The sequence below is a fragment of the Anarrhichthys ocellatus genome, unplaced genomic scaffold (assembly GCF_004355925.1).
Source record: "Anarrhichthys ocellatus isolate YVR2014 unplaced genomic scaffold, GSC_Weel_1.0 scaffold48, whole genome shotgun sequence".
Classification (NCBI taxonomy): domain Eukaryota; kingdom Metazoa; phylum Chordata; class Actinopteri; order Perciformes; family Anarhichadidae; genus Anarrhichthys; species Anarrhichthys ocellatus.
The window spans coordinates 2,593,339-2,609,710 of NW_022280078.1; the positions used below are offsets into that span (position 1 = coordinate 2,593,339).

Genomic DNA, 16,372 nt, shown 5'->3' on the forward strand with positions numbered 1-16,372 from the left:
ATGACAACAATTTACAAGAGAGAAGACAACGTCAATGGCATATACGATGTTAACACATGTAGACCTATTGAGTAAAAACGCGCAAGTCAGTGAATTCAATCTCCAATTAACAAAAGTGATGAAGTCGGTTAAAGCAAGACTATGACTTATGTTTTCTCAGTTGATGATTCTGTCCTGCTAGACTTATTCATTTTTGTATTAATTGCTTAGAAATGCTAAATACAAAAAATTGAATAGAAATTGCACTCTATAAGAGATATATCTTTGCAGCTTATCAATCATATTCAATGGCATGTAACTCCACGGAGAAATTTCTACACAAGCTTTGAGCTTGAAATCTTCAGACTGAATTTACGACAGTGCAGGGAATTTAGAAAGAGAGCGGGTGAGCTCTTCTCACCATTAGAATAAATCGTATTGGTCTACCCTCACGTAGGGGTCAGGACGTCTTTCTTCTTGATCTCGTCTCTGCACCCTATTGATTTCAAACACGCTGGGCGATAGTGGATATTGACCACATAGTAATTGACTGTGCACATGGAGAGACTTTTTGTTTTACGGCGCACAAAGTGCTTCACATTGACTTCTTCATTGATGACTTCCTCAGAGGTTTTAGCGATCTGAGACACGCGTGACAACAAAAAGCAAGGTCATGGGTCAGGCCACCAAAACATTATTTATGTTAAGCTGTGAGAAGGAGTCAATTATGTTTAACACTGATAAAGGATTGTATTAATATGTGAATTATTGTCTATTTTTCCCAGATTCTATAGGTCCTTGATCACGGACGCGTAACACCCACTATCCAATTCCCAGCTAGGTAAACACTGTTAGCTCTCTCAGCACTGTTGCCGTTGTTTGCACTGTTCCTGCTGTTGGCCCTGTAGGCTGCTAGCTGCCGGCTTAGCCGCCGCCATGTTGAGAGCCATTTAGAGGCAATTCCTCAAATGCTCTAAATTCAGAATTGAGCACCTTTAAGACTAGACTATTTCCACTGATACTAATGCATGTTTCCTTACTATTAAATCAGATTACCAGCACACACAAAACCTGGGGCCATGTGATACTCCATTATAGGAATAATGGAGAAACAAGGGGTTAATAGGGGTCCAGCAATGCCCCGGGCCCCCTAAAGGAGGTAATCTTTGCATACATTACGAATCACTATGGACATATGTAAACCCTTTTATGTGGTGCTATATTGAAATACATACTATTACTATTGCATAATCTTCCTCCATATAGCCTTAATATATTATATAGCTGTGATGATGACATTGAAAAGAGCAAATGATGCACATGAATGTGTCACATTGTCATTTGTCTGCATGTAGACATTAAGTGGAATGTTAAGGTGTCTACATATAACTCACGTGCTCATTGTGTACATGCACGTAAATACTTCCCATTATATATGAGTGGTCAGGTGAGCTAATGTGATATCCAAAGACCTCTGCTGTAAATATTACCAATTAGTTTACACTACAACTAAAATGTACTCCCTTTTGATGTGTAATTCTTATTCATTACACATTCTAATCTCATGGAGCCTATTCCTCTGCATTTCCAATGATGATGATGTAATTCTGCTACTGTAATTTATGCTATTTTGCTGACATTTATTCTTTCTATGTTGATTGTTTATATTTATTATATTTTCTTGTTGAAGTAGTTCTTTATTTTGTTCGTGTTTGTTCTACAGCTTCTGGATTTTGAATTAAACTCATAATCAATAACCAGAAAATGATAAACACTACCCATTTTGCATGACTCATCTCCATTTTGATACAAGCTCATTTTTGGATGTCATTATACTCTTATATAAGATGCTTGTTTTTTTCTACTGCAGCTTCCACTATTTTGCAGACTATTCATCCTTAGTTCACTTCCCATACTTTATTCCACAGTTCTTTTATTAATACTGATGTGTCCTTTTTCTATTAGTATTTGTTCTGCAACGACCGGATTTAAATCCGCGTGGGTTTTCAAGTTTCAACTCAAAGTCAAACCTACATATTGCAAATAAATGCACACAGACTATTATATGCACAAATGCACGAGCACAATATCACAATATGCACAAAACATGCCCTCAATCATAACAATGGTGCATCACAATTTAGGATGCACGCCATTACTCATACATTTTCCTTGTTAATTCGGGAAGAGGGCTATTTTTAGCCTCCCTGCACGATTATATACGATCCCTCTCTTAGGTTTTTTTCTGTTAATTCTCTGCGCGAAATGAGCACTTGACTTTGCAATAAAATATATGAGGGGAAGAAATGCGGGAAAGACCAAATTGTTGCTATATTGGACCATCCACCGGTGCAGCTGGGCTATTTTTAGCAGGGAACTACATCAGCACTGACTGCAGACACTGTGAGGGGAAATCACCAGCGCTGATTTGCTTCTGTCTTCACCCAACCACTGACATTTCACTGAAACGAATTAAAGCGGGACAAGGACACAGCTCAGAGTGTAATATTCACTGTGTGTATGTGTGTGTGTGTGTGTGTGTGTGTGTGTGTGTGTGTGTGTGTGCGTGTGCGCGCGCGAGAGAGAAGGAGTGAAATTAAACCAGGAAAAATATTGTCAAATGAGTTTGAGCAGCGCTCGCCGAGTCTCGTGGTGAGCTATTTTGATTATCATCTTACAAGCGCTTGATCCAACCAATGAGTCCGGTTGAAGCGCAGGATCACCGGTAACCCTGTGTGAGGCACCGCAGGTGGTCCGCGAGGGAGAGAGAGAGAGAGAGAGAGAGAGAGAGAGAGAGAGAGAGAGAGAGACAGAGAGAGACAGACAGAAAGAGAGAGAGACACAGACAGAGAGAGAGAGAGAGAGAGAGAGAGGGAGGAAGAGAGAGAGGCGTGATGCACATTGGTCGGGCTACTTTTCTGACGACACACCAACAATCGTCAACCTGTGGATAGGGCGCGCGTTGCTCTGTTCCCTCCGCTGCCACCCTCTCCCCCTCTGACACCGAGCCCGACCCTCGGACATCCAGGACGCATGAACTGGGAGAGGGTGCCGGTTCGATTCCCGAACGGAGGCGAGGAGCCGAAAAGTTGAGGAGGTCCTGCGCCGTCCCCGCTTCATGAATGGCCGGAACATGGAGGAGGTGCCTTCCGAAACAGTCAAGACCCGGCGGAGGAAGGGTCACTGCCCGGCCGGCGCACGCCTGGGCGCCATAACCTGCGAGGACGAGTTCAACAGCCAGGAGCTTGAGACTCTCTTCCAGAACTACAACCTGAAGCTGGAGCAGACCGCCACCCTCAAAGCGCTGGCGGTGCTCATCGTGGCCGCGTCGTCGCTTTCGCTGGTGGAGCTGCTGTCCAGTCCGCGTCTCACCCTGTCCAAGGGCTCCTACCCGGTGCATTGCGTGGTGTTCCTCTCGCTGTTCATCGTCACCAACGTCAAGTACCTTCAGGTGACGCAACTGCAGCAAATAGCGAAGCTGGCCCTGCTGTTCAGCTTCACCTTTGCGCTGCTCTGCTGTCCGTTCCCGCTGGCGCTCGGTACGTCGGAGCCGCTGAGCGCCGCTGCCCCTGAGCAAGGTGTGTGGCAGCTGATGCTGGTCACCCTCGTGGCTTACGTGCTGCTGCCGGTGCGGACGCTGCTTGCCGTTTTGTTCGGGCTGATGCTGGCCACGTCTCACTTCATTGTCATAGCGACGTCGTTCACGGGAAGGAAACAGAAGCTGTGGAGACCGGTAAGTGCTGCACCATGCATCCTGGTCCAGCTCTTAAGTCACTCAACTGTATTGACTTATGCCTTATACGGTTCTTTCACTTAAGGTGTCATCTTATTAAACAGGTAGCTGTTTGAGTCACCCGTTCACTCAAAAACTACAGTCCAAGTACCCTTGAGCAACTTCTCCAGTGAAGACCACAGTATAAGTTCCGAGTAAATGTAGGAAGTGGTGAAGTTAAACAACATGCTTACTCATCCGACTTTCCCCTGGAGAAGAAAAGGTTAAAATAAAACACCCTCAGTGATCGATATCAGCTGCAGGATACTGTAGGTGTAAAATTGGAAGCAAGCAGAGAGTTTCCCTTTAGCGCACCTCAGTAATGAAGCAGACGAGGAGCTGTCCAGCTGCCGGTGCTGAAACAGAATCCTGCGGAGTCGCTTACACAACTTAGTGTTTATTATTGACTGCTCCTTGTGCCCCATATTGTAGGTTAAAGTAATAATTTTAGTGTTGTTTTTTGTGTTTTATTTTTACAAATATGGTTAAAAATAGTTTCTGAGTTATGTAACATCTTGATATTTCTGGTCCTATAAAACCGTAGTTCCCAACCGTTTTGGCTATAACCCCTTCTTGCATCCCCTCCTCAGATTACAAGTTGAATTGGATAGTGACCACCAAAGACCAATTCTTCCTTCTCAAATTGCTTTGTTTGACATTTTGGTCAAAATAATCAAGTAATCCACAAAATGAAAATGTGAATTAGAAAAAAGTAAGAAAAATGCACTAAATCAGTGATTCTGCAGCGTGTGCTACCACTAATCAACAAATGCGCCTAGTTCAACCAAAGGGTCATCTTTTTCTATATTTGAGCTTTAAAAACCTGAAAACTGCAACATCTTTCTGTGTAACAGAAACATGGTTTCCCCCGCTGTTAATCCTTTCACGACCCCTCAGGTTTATTCTGCGTCCCCTTTGCATGAATCCAGATCCTTTGGTTGGGAGCGCTATCTGTGGAAGTGTTTCCTTGTTTCGGTTTTGCTTTAGTGTGAACCGGAGTGAAGTCCTATTTAAGTTAATGATGTGGTATGTCATCCATCTTGCTGTGACGTATTGAAGTGTGAACTTTCACCCCTGACCTTTTAGGAATCAATGCCACAGAAAGGCTACAGAGTTCATCCTCAAAATGAAGTGTTTGGCACGACCAATAGTTTCGGATCATTAATCAATAATGTACTTATTCTGGTAGCCATTTCCACTGTATGGCTATTGTTTCTTTAGGTCACACCCGCAGTGCGATTCATGTTGTAATCAATGTGCTGACCTGGAGGTTCGCCATTTAATCCATCCTATGGATTATTCAAGGATTGTGAAATCTAATCCAGCCAGGATGTATGATTGCACACAGAGATGCACATATGGACATGTGTGTTCCCTCAGGCTCACATGCAGGATGTAGATGCTGCCAGCTTTGTTTGGCATGTCTGTTCTTGTTTGTGTGCAGCTGGTGGCCAACGCGGTGCTGTTCACCAGCGTCAACTTGTCCGGGGTGTTTGTGAGGATTCTCACCGAGCGCACCCAGAGGAAAGTCTTCCTGCAAGCCCGCAACTCCATCGAGGAGAGGCTGAAACTGGAGGATGAAAATGAGAAGCAGGTAAACTTGCACAAACACACGAACATGCACAGATAGATAGACAACAGACAGCAAGACGACGATGTGTGCACAAATCTAACCGCGCCTTGAGGGCATATGTTCATGAGATCTTCACAGTCTCTCGAGAAGTGTTTTTTTTTTTTTTTTTAAAGGTTTCAGATGCCAATGTATTCTAACAACCTGCCCACAGGCACGCAGTAACTATGACAGCGGCTATTTAAGGAAGGAACAATTACTGTGGCACATGCACCAGCGCCACACGTTCCACCCCCCTGTGCGCACACCTACAGCGACTTAACAAAAGAACAATCAGGCAACTTTAACACACAGAAACACTTTGTTATGACCCGCACCTCCCCACCCGGTACGAAACCAACCTACACCAGTTGTTACACAGAGAATGAATCATCCGATGTATGTAATATGCCTCTATACACGTCTCACCTTCGGTATACACAACACTGATGAGCGCACACGCACACATAGCAGCTGTGCTTTGTAGATTAGTTGATGATATGCTGTGTTTTCCGCAGCAGTAACAGGCTCCCTTCTGACAGGTAATTACACAAGCAGATTGCTTTCTTGCCCCCCCCCCCCCCCCCCCGTACTCCAGTAAAGGTCGCAGTGTATCTGGGTGTGTGGAACACACACAAACCCCCTGATTGGGATCCATCAACAGCCAGCCAACAGCCTGCATCCAGACTGCTGTTTATGTGACCACCAACAAACGGCCCGGATTTGAATCTCACTACTCAAACAGGTCTCTGGTTGTCACTCGGCTGTTGCTCGGGTTTTGAGTTGGATCTATAGGTTGTATTGATTCGTCAACATGTGTAGGCTGCGTGCTGGGCGTCTAGGTGGTAAATTGACTTCTCAGTTTAATAGTAAGCTCAGAGCGCAGAGGCAACGCTTAGCTTCCTCTTTACTCACATGAAGCATTCAGGAAACAGCACAACCGCTGTTCCAAAATGTGACGTTGTTAAAAAAGAGACGCTGACATCTCTGATAAAAACAGGTTGGCCAATATGAACGCAACAAAACAATCCCAACACAAGGTTTACTTGCTAGCATTTTCTGAACCTTGAAGCCGTACCGCACGGTCAGCATTTCCTCGGTTGTCATGGAGACTGTTGTCATTTAGGCTTCATCCATAGTACTTTTAAGACTTCCCATCCATGTTGTCTTAAAATGTAAGCATTAAAGTTCATTCTTGACCACAGAAATAGTAGTTTTACAACAGAAAGTCCCATCTCAAGGTCCACTTCGGAGTATTTCCAGAGCTTTCAGCAGCTGTCGAGCTTGTACTTCAACAGATCCATCTCCAAAACTCCGATGAAGATTGTGTGTTATGGATGAAAGCTCCAGGAAAGAGGTAGTCTGGCGGACCTTGTCTTGGGATTGGTTTACTATTTCCAAAGTCAAGAATGACAATAACAAAAACGATTAATAGGACCATCACCTGATTTGACAACTTAAACGATTGGTTTAATTTATGGGACTAAAACTATTGGTCAAGGATTATGGGAAGGTCAAAAGTCATGCCCATCTAGCCACTCTTCTCCTCTGAGAAAAACTAAACATAGCTCCTTTGTGAAAAATATCTTCACTCAAGGTCCAGTTACTGTGTTTTTTCAGAACTTTCCAAAAACATCTCACAGTCTTTGTTTTGCTCAGTTGTCATGAAGTGACTTAGGTTTGGACAGTGGTTGTTGTGTTATCATGGATATCTTGTGCTTTTCTTCTTTGGTTTAAATTGTGTAAACAAACGTAACATGTTAAATTATATGTGTTAATTTGGTCTTCTTCTGTCAAGAGCAAAGACAAAAAAACCTTCCACAACCTCTTGACTAAGTATATTTTTCCCACTTTGTGCAAGCACGTTGGATTCCTTCAGTTCAGCGTTCATTTCCAAGATGCAGAGTTTTTGTTGGAATTCTCTTGAATGGATCCCGAGGACAGGGAATCTGGATTTTTGAAATGAGAGAAAGTGAGCCAGTGGTTCATTAATAAACCACTATGAGGAGAGCCGTATAGTCAAACAGAGCACATGATGAATTAAGCCGAGGGCGGATCAGAGAAATGAGAATTAGAACACGTTTAGGGAGGAGGAATGGAAGAGATTAATAAAGCAGAGATAAATCATTTCAATAAAACAACCAAACCTTCACACTTTGGTTATCATTACTTTTACACCTGACATGAGCACATATGGACAAACCCACTTTCACACACAGCCTCCAACAGGGAAGTGTGATGGCTGTTTCTAGTTTAGTTTTTTACTCACGGGTCAGAAGCAGCTGTGTGAATGGATGTCTAATGTGAAACAGTGCTGGAGGGAGACACATGAGAGCCCCGGCTGCTTTTATAACCTGCCTCTCAACAGCTATTCAGCAGAGACGCCTGATGATTCATTGTGCATTCACAATCGTTTGACATCCTGCGAGACGTTCAAGAGTACTCTGTGCTGCTGCAACTGAGACGATTCACTCACACAAAAAAAAAAACATGCTGATGCGCGAGCTTGAAAAATAACCCTATCTAGTTACGGATCATCAAAATATTTGATAAAATAAGAAATTTTAATTTTCAGTCATTTTGAAATTCTGTTTACGTCTGAGCAAAGAGCAGATTGTTTATATTTGTGTGCTTACAGCTGCATGAATACAAACACACAGTATATACATTTATGTCCTCCCAGTTAAAAGTTGTCACGATGCCTTTTCTTCTGTTTTAACCCCCCCCCACACACACACTCCTCAGGAACGTCTGCTAATGAGCCTTCTGCCCAGGAATGTTGCCATGGAGATGAAGGAGGACTTCCTGAAGCCCCCTGAACGGATCTTTCATAAGATCTACATCCAACGTCATGACAATGTCAGGTACGGAGGTGTCATGACAACTGTGGGCAGCAGAGGTGTGCGGAGGGGCCAGAGTGTTTTGATCCAAAAGTCACCTGCTGTGACGCCAAGGAGACCAATTAAAGTTAGCCATTAATGCAGATATGCAATCAAAATACCTAAAGGGTAGAAAGAGGATACGGACAAAGCACTGTTGCTACCACCAGCGATTTTCTTAACTCAAGGTTCACTTAGTATCAGTGTAATTATCTGTGAGATGCAAATGGCTATTTTTTATTTTGTGACAAACTGATACGACGTCTGTATGACTATAAAGCACACTGGTGACATTTTACCACCAAGTTTTCCATTTTCACCAAAATGCACTTATGAAACAGGCTCTTTGCAGCAAATTCACCTTGTCCAAAAGTTTGAGAAATATTGAGAAGAAGCAGCTTCGTGGCTTAACCGAACTTTAACAACACATTTAAAACTGCAATTGATATTTCTATAATAACAATGTATGAAATGACAACGTGACAGGGGTCGCTTGATGAATCTACAGAGAACTAGAAGAGCACTTGGAGAGCGCAGATCATTAGTAAAATAATGCGTGTATTCGTCCTGTGATTCCGCTCCGCTCCAAAATGTATTGGGTTCGTCATTGGCCCATGCCACACCCTTCCACCAAGTCTAATGACAATCAGGCCAGTCGTCTTTCCGTAATCTGTCAATCAGACAAACAAACCAACAAACCGAACCGGAAATATAACCTCCTTGGTGGAGGTAGCAAGGTCTGAATGGAGCTTTTGGTTTCGGCTCACTGTTTAGCAGTTCAGTTGTAACTTAGTTCCGGTTCACTCTCCTCGCTTTCATGGCATGCTTTTTGGTCGCAGCAGGCAGAAGTTGACAGCATGTAAACTCAACTATAGAACAAACTTCAAATGCAAGGTCTCTCCATTTTATGTCATTGTTGAATGTCTTTGGGTTTTGGACTGTTGATCAGACAAAACATGCAATTTGAAGACATTACTTTTGGAGTTGGAAAACCTTGATCAGCATTTTTTCACTATATAAGACAAAACAATTAGTTGACTAATCATTAACTAATCGACCACTTGATGATGAAAACAACTGCTAATTATTAATACATTTTGCAGGTTCTAGTTTTGCTGATTTATCCCAGTTTTATATCACTGTACAGTAAGTTGAATCTCTTTGGGTTTTTGAATGCTCATTGCACAAACAAAACAATTTGAAGCCATTCCCTTTGGTTCTGAGAACTGAGAAATCTTAAAAAAAAATTTGATATAACAAACAAAACATTAATTAGTTGATTTGTTGAAGAATGAAACCAATTGAAGCAAGAAGTTTTGCTGCCCTATCCCTGTAAATTCCATCAGCCTTTTCAGCAGCCACCTCTATTGCACTTGTAATGAGGAAAATATTACAGAGCGTGAGAACCTGGCCCGACTTTGAGCTGATTACGTTCCAACGAGCCAGGAAAGAGAAATGGAAAGCTGTGTCAGTGCTGCTGAGTGTGGGAGTGGAGGGCTAGGTAGCATGTCAACAGCACTCCTGTCAAGAGACAGTCCTCTCCACTCTCCGTCTCTCTCCGTCTATCTGTCCGCTCGGCTCCCACACAGCTCGGGAACACCACTGCTCGTTCACCCGCCTTGCTGCTGAACTGGCATACGGCCAAACGTCACGCTGCTGCACCCAGCGAGCCAGCTCCCGCCCGTCTCCAGGGAGCTGCTACAAACATACACATATGAACCCGTTAACATGTGGGGGTAGAAAAAACACACAAAAAAAAAATGTCACCATTAGTTCGCTGAGCAGGGGCATGACATCTCCCTGATCTGGCCCCCCTTTGATGTGGCCCCGAGAACGTTTGATCCCATACCTATTTAGCTCTGCCACTGCAATGCTCTCCCCCTCCACCGCCGCCTCCCCCACCCTGCCCTCCTCTCGCCTTCTCTTCCTCACCCACCAGCACGACCTGCAGAACAGCGCCATTCAAAGACAAATCACACAACAGAGCTCTTCTGTCGAGCAGCTGTCGTGATCCCGGCTTTGCATACATCAGGCTCCTGAGCAACTATCTTGAGCTGCCAAAAAGAGCATAGCAACTCATTCTCGAATGCAGAGGACAGGTTCTCTTTATGCTACTGCTGGTTATTACATCTCAGAAATTAATGTTTTCCTAACAACGAGTATCAAAAAGTGTCAAGTACTGAAAGCTGGCATTGAATGTCTGGTCAGCTACACCTTGTTTACATATTCTCTGAGGTTTTTTTCCATTATTAGACTATATTATTGAGACAAACTTCATGTGCGGTTACTGGGGTTTGGACAACATTTAGCGAGACTGTTCTCACAATAAAACACAAGCATGTATGTTAGCATGCCAACATTTGCTAACTGGCACTAAAACAGAGGTATAGTAACAGAAGGGCTGATGGGAATGCCATTAGCATGCCATTGCAAGTATTTGGTCATAAACTAATGTACTGGACTTATTAATATTCTGACCCGATGATTGCATTCGATAAAAAGTTAATGGATCACCGAAGTGATTACAATTGATCCATTGGAGGCCATACATGTCTGTACAAAATATTGTGGTTTTCATTCAAATTGTTGTTGAGGCATTCCCAGGCGGCAACTTCAGGTTCTGCCGAGTTAAGCCAATGTGAACGTGTCTTAAAACCTGCATTCTCTCTACTGAACTGCAGGGGGCGACTCCTCCGGTTGCAAAAGAAGTCAGATTGTATGGAAGTGGTACGATGGGGGAGCGATGTTTTGACATGTTTTTTCACCTCTTCGTGAAATCCTGGGCACTACATCCATCATGCGTCGCCGAGTTGGGATCACAGTACTACAGTGTTCCACAGTATACGGAAACAAAACAAAAAAATTGGCGAATTGAAGGTCCGCTTTTTCAAGAGCTTTCAACCGCTTCTCATGTTCTTTTTCAGTGATTGATAGTGGATAATAGCTTTTGAAAAAACTAGTTGACGTTGAGTAGGACATTGAGTTAAAAATTCATGACCACAAAATCATATATATCTTTTTTAGCAGTCAATTACACAAATGTTTTGTTTTGGGGAAAGGAAATAAACTGTCTGTTGTCAAATAGACAATTTTAGTGAAAGTAACAGTTTTCTAGGGAAAATATCTGAGTAACTCATCAAAAAAGTGTTGTTTTGGTCTCATATCAGCCATAGTATAACATATTTGTTCATGATACACAGCTCTACACACAGCTCTACACACAGCTCTACACACAGCTCTATACACAGCTCTACACAGTGATGCCTTTACTCGACTGGAGGCAGTGATTTACTTTGGACTGAGAGTCAATAAGATCCATAACACCTTGTTGCCATCTGGCCTCTCAGCAAATGAATGAGGGGCTAAATAGCTTTCAACACCTTCTTCATCCCCATTACAGCAGCTAGCCAGCAGCAGGCATTTAGCTCTGTAATTGATTTAGTGGTTGGCCTAAAAGATGCTTTCACTTATCAGGGATTGGATTATGGTGCTCTTGCTTCACATCTGATTATTATTAGCAAATGTCTCTGCTGCGGTGTGATCTGTGGGTATTTAAAATACTTGTTTGTGAAGTCAACATGCCCTCTCTGGCTTTGTAGAATTCATTTTGTTAGTGTTTTGACAGTTGAAGAGTGTTTCCTTCCTGTAGAACACAAGGAAATCAGCTGTCAGGACAAGTTGAGCTCTTCACATCAGATTATAATTTGTCTCTCTCTCTTCTGACAGCATCCTGTTTGCAGACATTGTGGGCTTCACCAGCTTGGCTTCTCAGTGTACTGCTCAGGAACTGGTCAAACTGCTCAATGAACTCTTTGGGAAGTTTGATGAACTGGCTACAGTAAGTGCTCTCCCTTACCCTCGCTGTTACCCCTCAGTTCATTTGCTTCATAAGGAAAATGATGGAGGGAATAAATGATCCTCAGGAACAATTGATGGATTTGGCTCCGCTTTCTATGTCGCATGCAGGTTCATTAGAATCAATCGCACTCCATTGCAGTATCTCCAACCAAAAAAAACTTGAGAACCACCTTTGCAAAGGGGCGCCATATTTTTCTGCCGAGCCAATCAGAGCAGACTGGGCGTTTTTGGGAGGGGGGCTTAAAGAGACAGGCACTACAGCAGAACATATCGGACAGAGTTTGAATACAGGTATATTCAGACAGACAGTATGAGAAAAATAATGTTTGTTTGTTCAAAACATTAAAGCATGTAAACAAGTTCTTGTAGAAACCCAAAATACAAGCATGAACCTGAAAATGACAATACGTACCCTTTAATTTAATATTCTTAAACTTTAAAACAGCTTTACAAGCTGAACAAAGTATCACCTTATAAAGTGTATATGGCGAACAATTAGTCAACAATTGCTTATTTACATATTCAGCAAACGCAGTGACGTGAACATTTATTTAGAGTCACGTTTGTGTCCACCGGATGAATGTAAGTCCAATATTTATTCTCCTTTTAGCTCTGTGTTTGGAGGGAAGTATCTGGCTCTTTAACCTCTATGTTTACCACACAGTGCAGAACAGCAACCCTTTCACATTACACATAATCATTCTGTCTAGTGCATCACAAATACAGATAATAGCAGCTTTAACTGTGGGTATTAAAGAACTAATATCCTTTGATGAACACAGTATGTCATAATGTTAACAAAAAAACATAAACCTATTTTTGTACTTACTTAATGTCTTAAATTATAATTTTTCCTTTGTTTCCATTGTTGGAAGGTGCATACAACAACAAATAACTTATCAGATAAATAACTTACCAGCTGATGAATACGCTGATACTGATATATATTATATCCGCGATTTCTAGTGTATTCGGTCTTGGTTTCAGTGAGTTTAGTGTACAACAGGGAGCAACTTACAAAGAAAGTAGATCAATTGAAATCATAGCTTCTGTTATGAAGTTGTCACTGAGCCATCACAGTGAGGAGGCAGGCTGGCGGCAAGTGACACCAAACAGTTGGTCAGCCTGTTGTTTCTCTGCAACACAAAGTGCCTCCAAGAAAATGAAATATATTATTTAGTCCTGGAGTTTATTTATTATGCAAAGGCATATATTGATCCTATAGTGAAAGTAAACCTGGAGAGGCTGACTGATGATGAGGAGGAGGAGGAGGAGGATGAGGAGGAGATGAAGGTCAATAAGGAGAAGGAATTGGAAGAGCGGGAGAGATGAGTGAACCGATTTTTGGACAGAGGGGAGATAAGGGCTGAGGAGGTGGAGTGTTTCTGTGTGTGTGTGTGTGTGAGAGAGAGAGAGAGAGAGAGAGAGAGAGAGAGAGAGAGAGAGAGAGCACTATTGGGACTACTGCACTTGATAAAGACCGAGAGAGAGTGTGTATGGTAGCACACACAGTGCACTTTGTGTCAGTAAGCCTGTGTAGCGTTGTTCTCCGGGAAACAAGATTAGGTGATAGGTTATATACAATATTAATACTGCATGAGACACACACACACACACACACACACACACACACACACACACACACACACACACACACACACATATATACACTTACACACATAGTTGTATCATCATAGTTTGGCACTACACTAGGCCTAAGACTACCTCAACGCATACACATACATTTAAATAACCAACAAGGTGCAGCAAATAATAATAAGCAGAATATTTTTATATACTTTCTACCATATCTCATGGTTTTCATCAGCAGATGGCGTTGGCTCAGCTTTTATCATCGGGTGACCTACAGTCAAGTGTGTAACCGTGATCATAACAGGTTGTCATATGTTGAAGGATGATAGTTATGAATATAATATGCATAACTATGTTGTAATCAGTGTATAATCACCTGAGACTATAAGAATCGTTATGTTTTCGTTAGAAAAGCCATTCATACCTACGTAGGGAGTCATCCGCCATCTTGCACCGGCATGTTTCTACAGCAGCCCAGAATGGACACAATTTAAATTATTGGAAGGTAGGGATAATTAAAGAATGTAGTATTGATAAGCCCCGACGTCAGGGTGCTTTTTATTAGTGCTTTTACATTTTTTGATGGAATTTATTATCCCGCTCTGCTCTCTCTGTCGTGCTGAGCTTCTCCAACTACGAACACAATAGACACAAACACAGACGCACACGTAGGGCGAGCAGATGGGCCTCTGTGGTGAAGTGAACCAGGGGAAGTGAAAATTACAAATTGTTGCTGCTCTAGAAACAATATTTAGCTGTATCTAAATTATAAATAACTCCTAATTCTCTATGGAGCATTTTAGCATCTTTTAGCTCCACATTTTGATTTTACTGCACATTTATGGTTCAGTCTCGGCGCTCTCAGCAACCTTGTTTCCAGAATCAGCAGTTAACAAGCTCTGATAAGCCACTGTAGACTACCTGCCCAACAGCAAACAGACAAACTAGCTGATAAAGAAAACGGACCATTTAGCAGCTGAAGAGATATTTCCTCAGGAGTTGGTGGAGACCAAACCAGAGCTAAAAGCATAGTGAATATTGGACTTAATTCATCCGCTGGATACAGAGACACAAGTACAGTGGGATGATACTTTTGGATGTTATCCGTCAGTTTGTTTTGATGTGTTTTTGCCCCTTTGTGGCCAAAAGTAGATGAATTCATCTTTAAAAATGACCAAATTTAGGAATTCTGGATTTGTAAAATGGTACAGTAATTGTTTGCGAGCCACAACAACTTTTTAAAGCAATTGTATGTCATGGATGTGTGTTTAACAGCTAGCTGTGGAGTTCTTCTGCCCCCCAAATTGCCAAAACAGTACTGACACGGCTGAAGTTTCCCTTGCTTTTGTTACAACATATTTGGAGTTTGAGTTATTTGTTTATTTAGATATTTATATAAATTATGACAATTTATTAAAACTATATTTACAATTTTAAGGACAAATTGCTAATGTTAAGCAACCTTAAAACATCTTTTAACTGTTTAAGCACTACAGTGTTTCATTAAATTCACAAGGTTACATTTAAACACAACAACTTTAGGGTACACTTTATTTAGCGAATATTTACTATCAAAAAATCCTGTCAACAGGATTCAAGCATTTAGCATCTACAGTTATCAAGTGCAGCCCACACTTCCCCTCCCCTTTAGAAAGTCTGTCAACTGAAATGAGAAAGTTTTGCTCTGAAAGTAACCTCGGATTTTCACTTGAGATTTTGGTTGTTTTTTTCTTTTAACATTTTAGTCATTGTACAGGGATTTTATTGATTTGAAATTGTTATGTTGTGATCAACGGATCTCACCAGGATCAGCGTCTTCAGATCATATATAAAAGTCAATCTGGCCAATTATTTTGGTTACACCCCATTCGCACCAAACGCTCAGCATGCGATATCTTGGCCTCTTCTTGGCTCAGCATGCGATATCTTGGCCTCTTCTACCAGGCCAAGATATCGCTTTACACAGTCTACTCTCTCTTCAGACATGCACACACACACACACACACACACACACACACACACACACACACACATATGCACACAAAAAAGTCACATGATCAGCAGGATTATCCCTCTTGAGTTCATTCTGCATCTCAGCAATCAGTCATGGCTTAACGTGGGGTGAGAGAGACAGAAGGGGGGGGGAGCAAGATACAAAGTGATATGTGGCTTGCTATCAGTGCGCCAGCTCTCAGAAAGCCATTATATGTAACTCCTGTGATGAGGATATATTGTGTGCATGTGTGTGTGTGTGTGTGTGTGTGTGCGTGTAGCTGCAGCTACATCCTAATTGAGATTTATACCCTGTCATGTTAGCGAGGGAGAAATTCACTTTTAAACTGGCTCTGTCACAGCTACTGAGCCCGTCTGACTGCTGTATGCTACACAACACATTTATTCCCAGGAGCCTCACCATAACTCAACCATACCTGGCATATACCTGGCTTAATGAATCAAGCCAAATTGATGACACCGATTTTTTCCCGAATTAGGCAAAATGTCACCTATTAGCTGGTTCAAAATCCCAAATATGTCTCCAAAAACGCACACAGATACCTTTCTCCTGAGACATGGCATGATAATTTCTCTCTCATTTCTGTTCACACACACACACATGCAAACACACGCACACACGCACACACACACACACACACACACACACACACACACACACACACACAC

The 16,372-nt window shown here is 42.2% G+C and overlaps 1 protein-coding gene across 1 annotated transcript in view; it reads left to right on the forward strand.

Annotated features, from left to right (window-relative positions):
• Positions 1-2,874: 2,874 nt before the first annotated feature.
• Positions 2,875-16,372, forward strand: part of adcy1a (adenylate cyclase 1a) — a 41,075-nt gene continuing 27,577 nt past the window's right edge. Inside the window, exons 1-4 of the mRNA XM_031869689.1 lie at positions 2,875-3,712; positions 5,196-5,345; positions 8,106-8,224; positions 11,966-12,077. Coding sequence (XP_031725549.1) covers positions 3,098-3,712; positions 5,196-5,345; positions 8,106-8,224; positions 11,966-12,077 — 996 coding nt within the window. The 5' untranslated portion in view covers positions 2,875-3,097. The remainder of the gene's footprint in view (positions 3,713-5,195; positions 5,346-8,105; positions 8,225-11,965; positions 12,078-16,372) is intronic.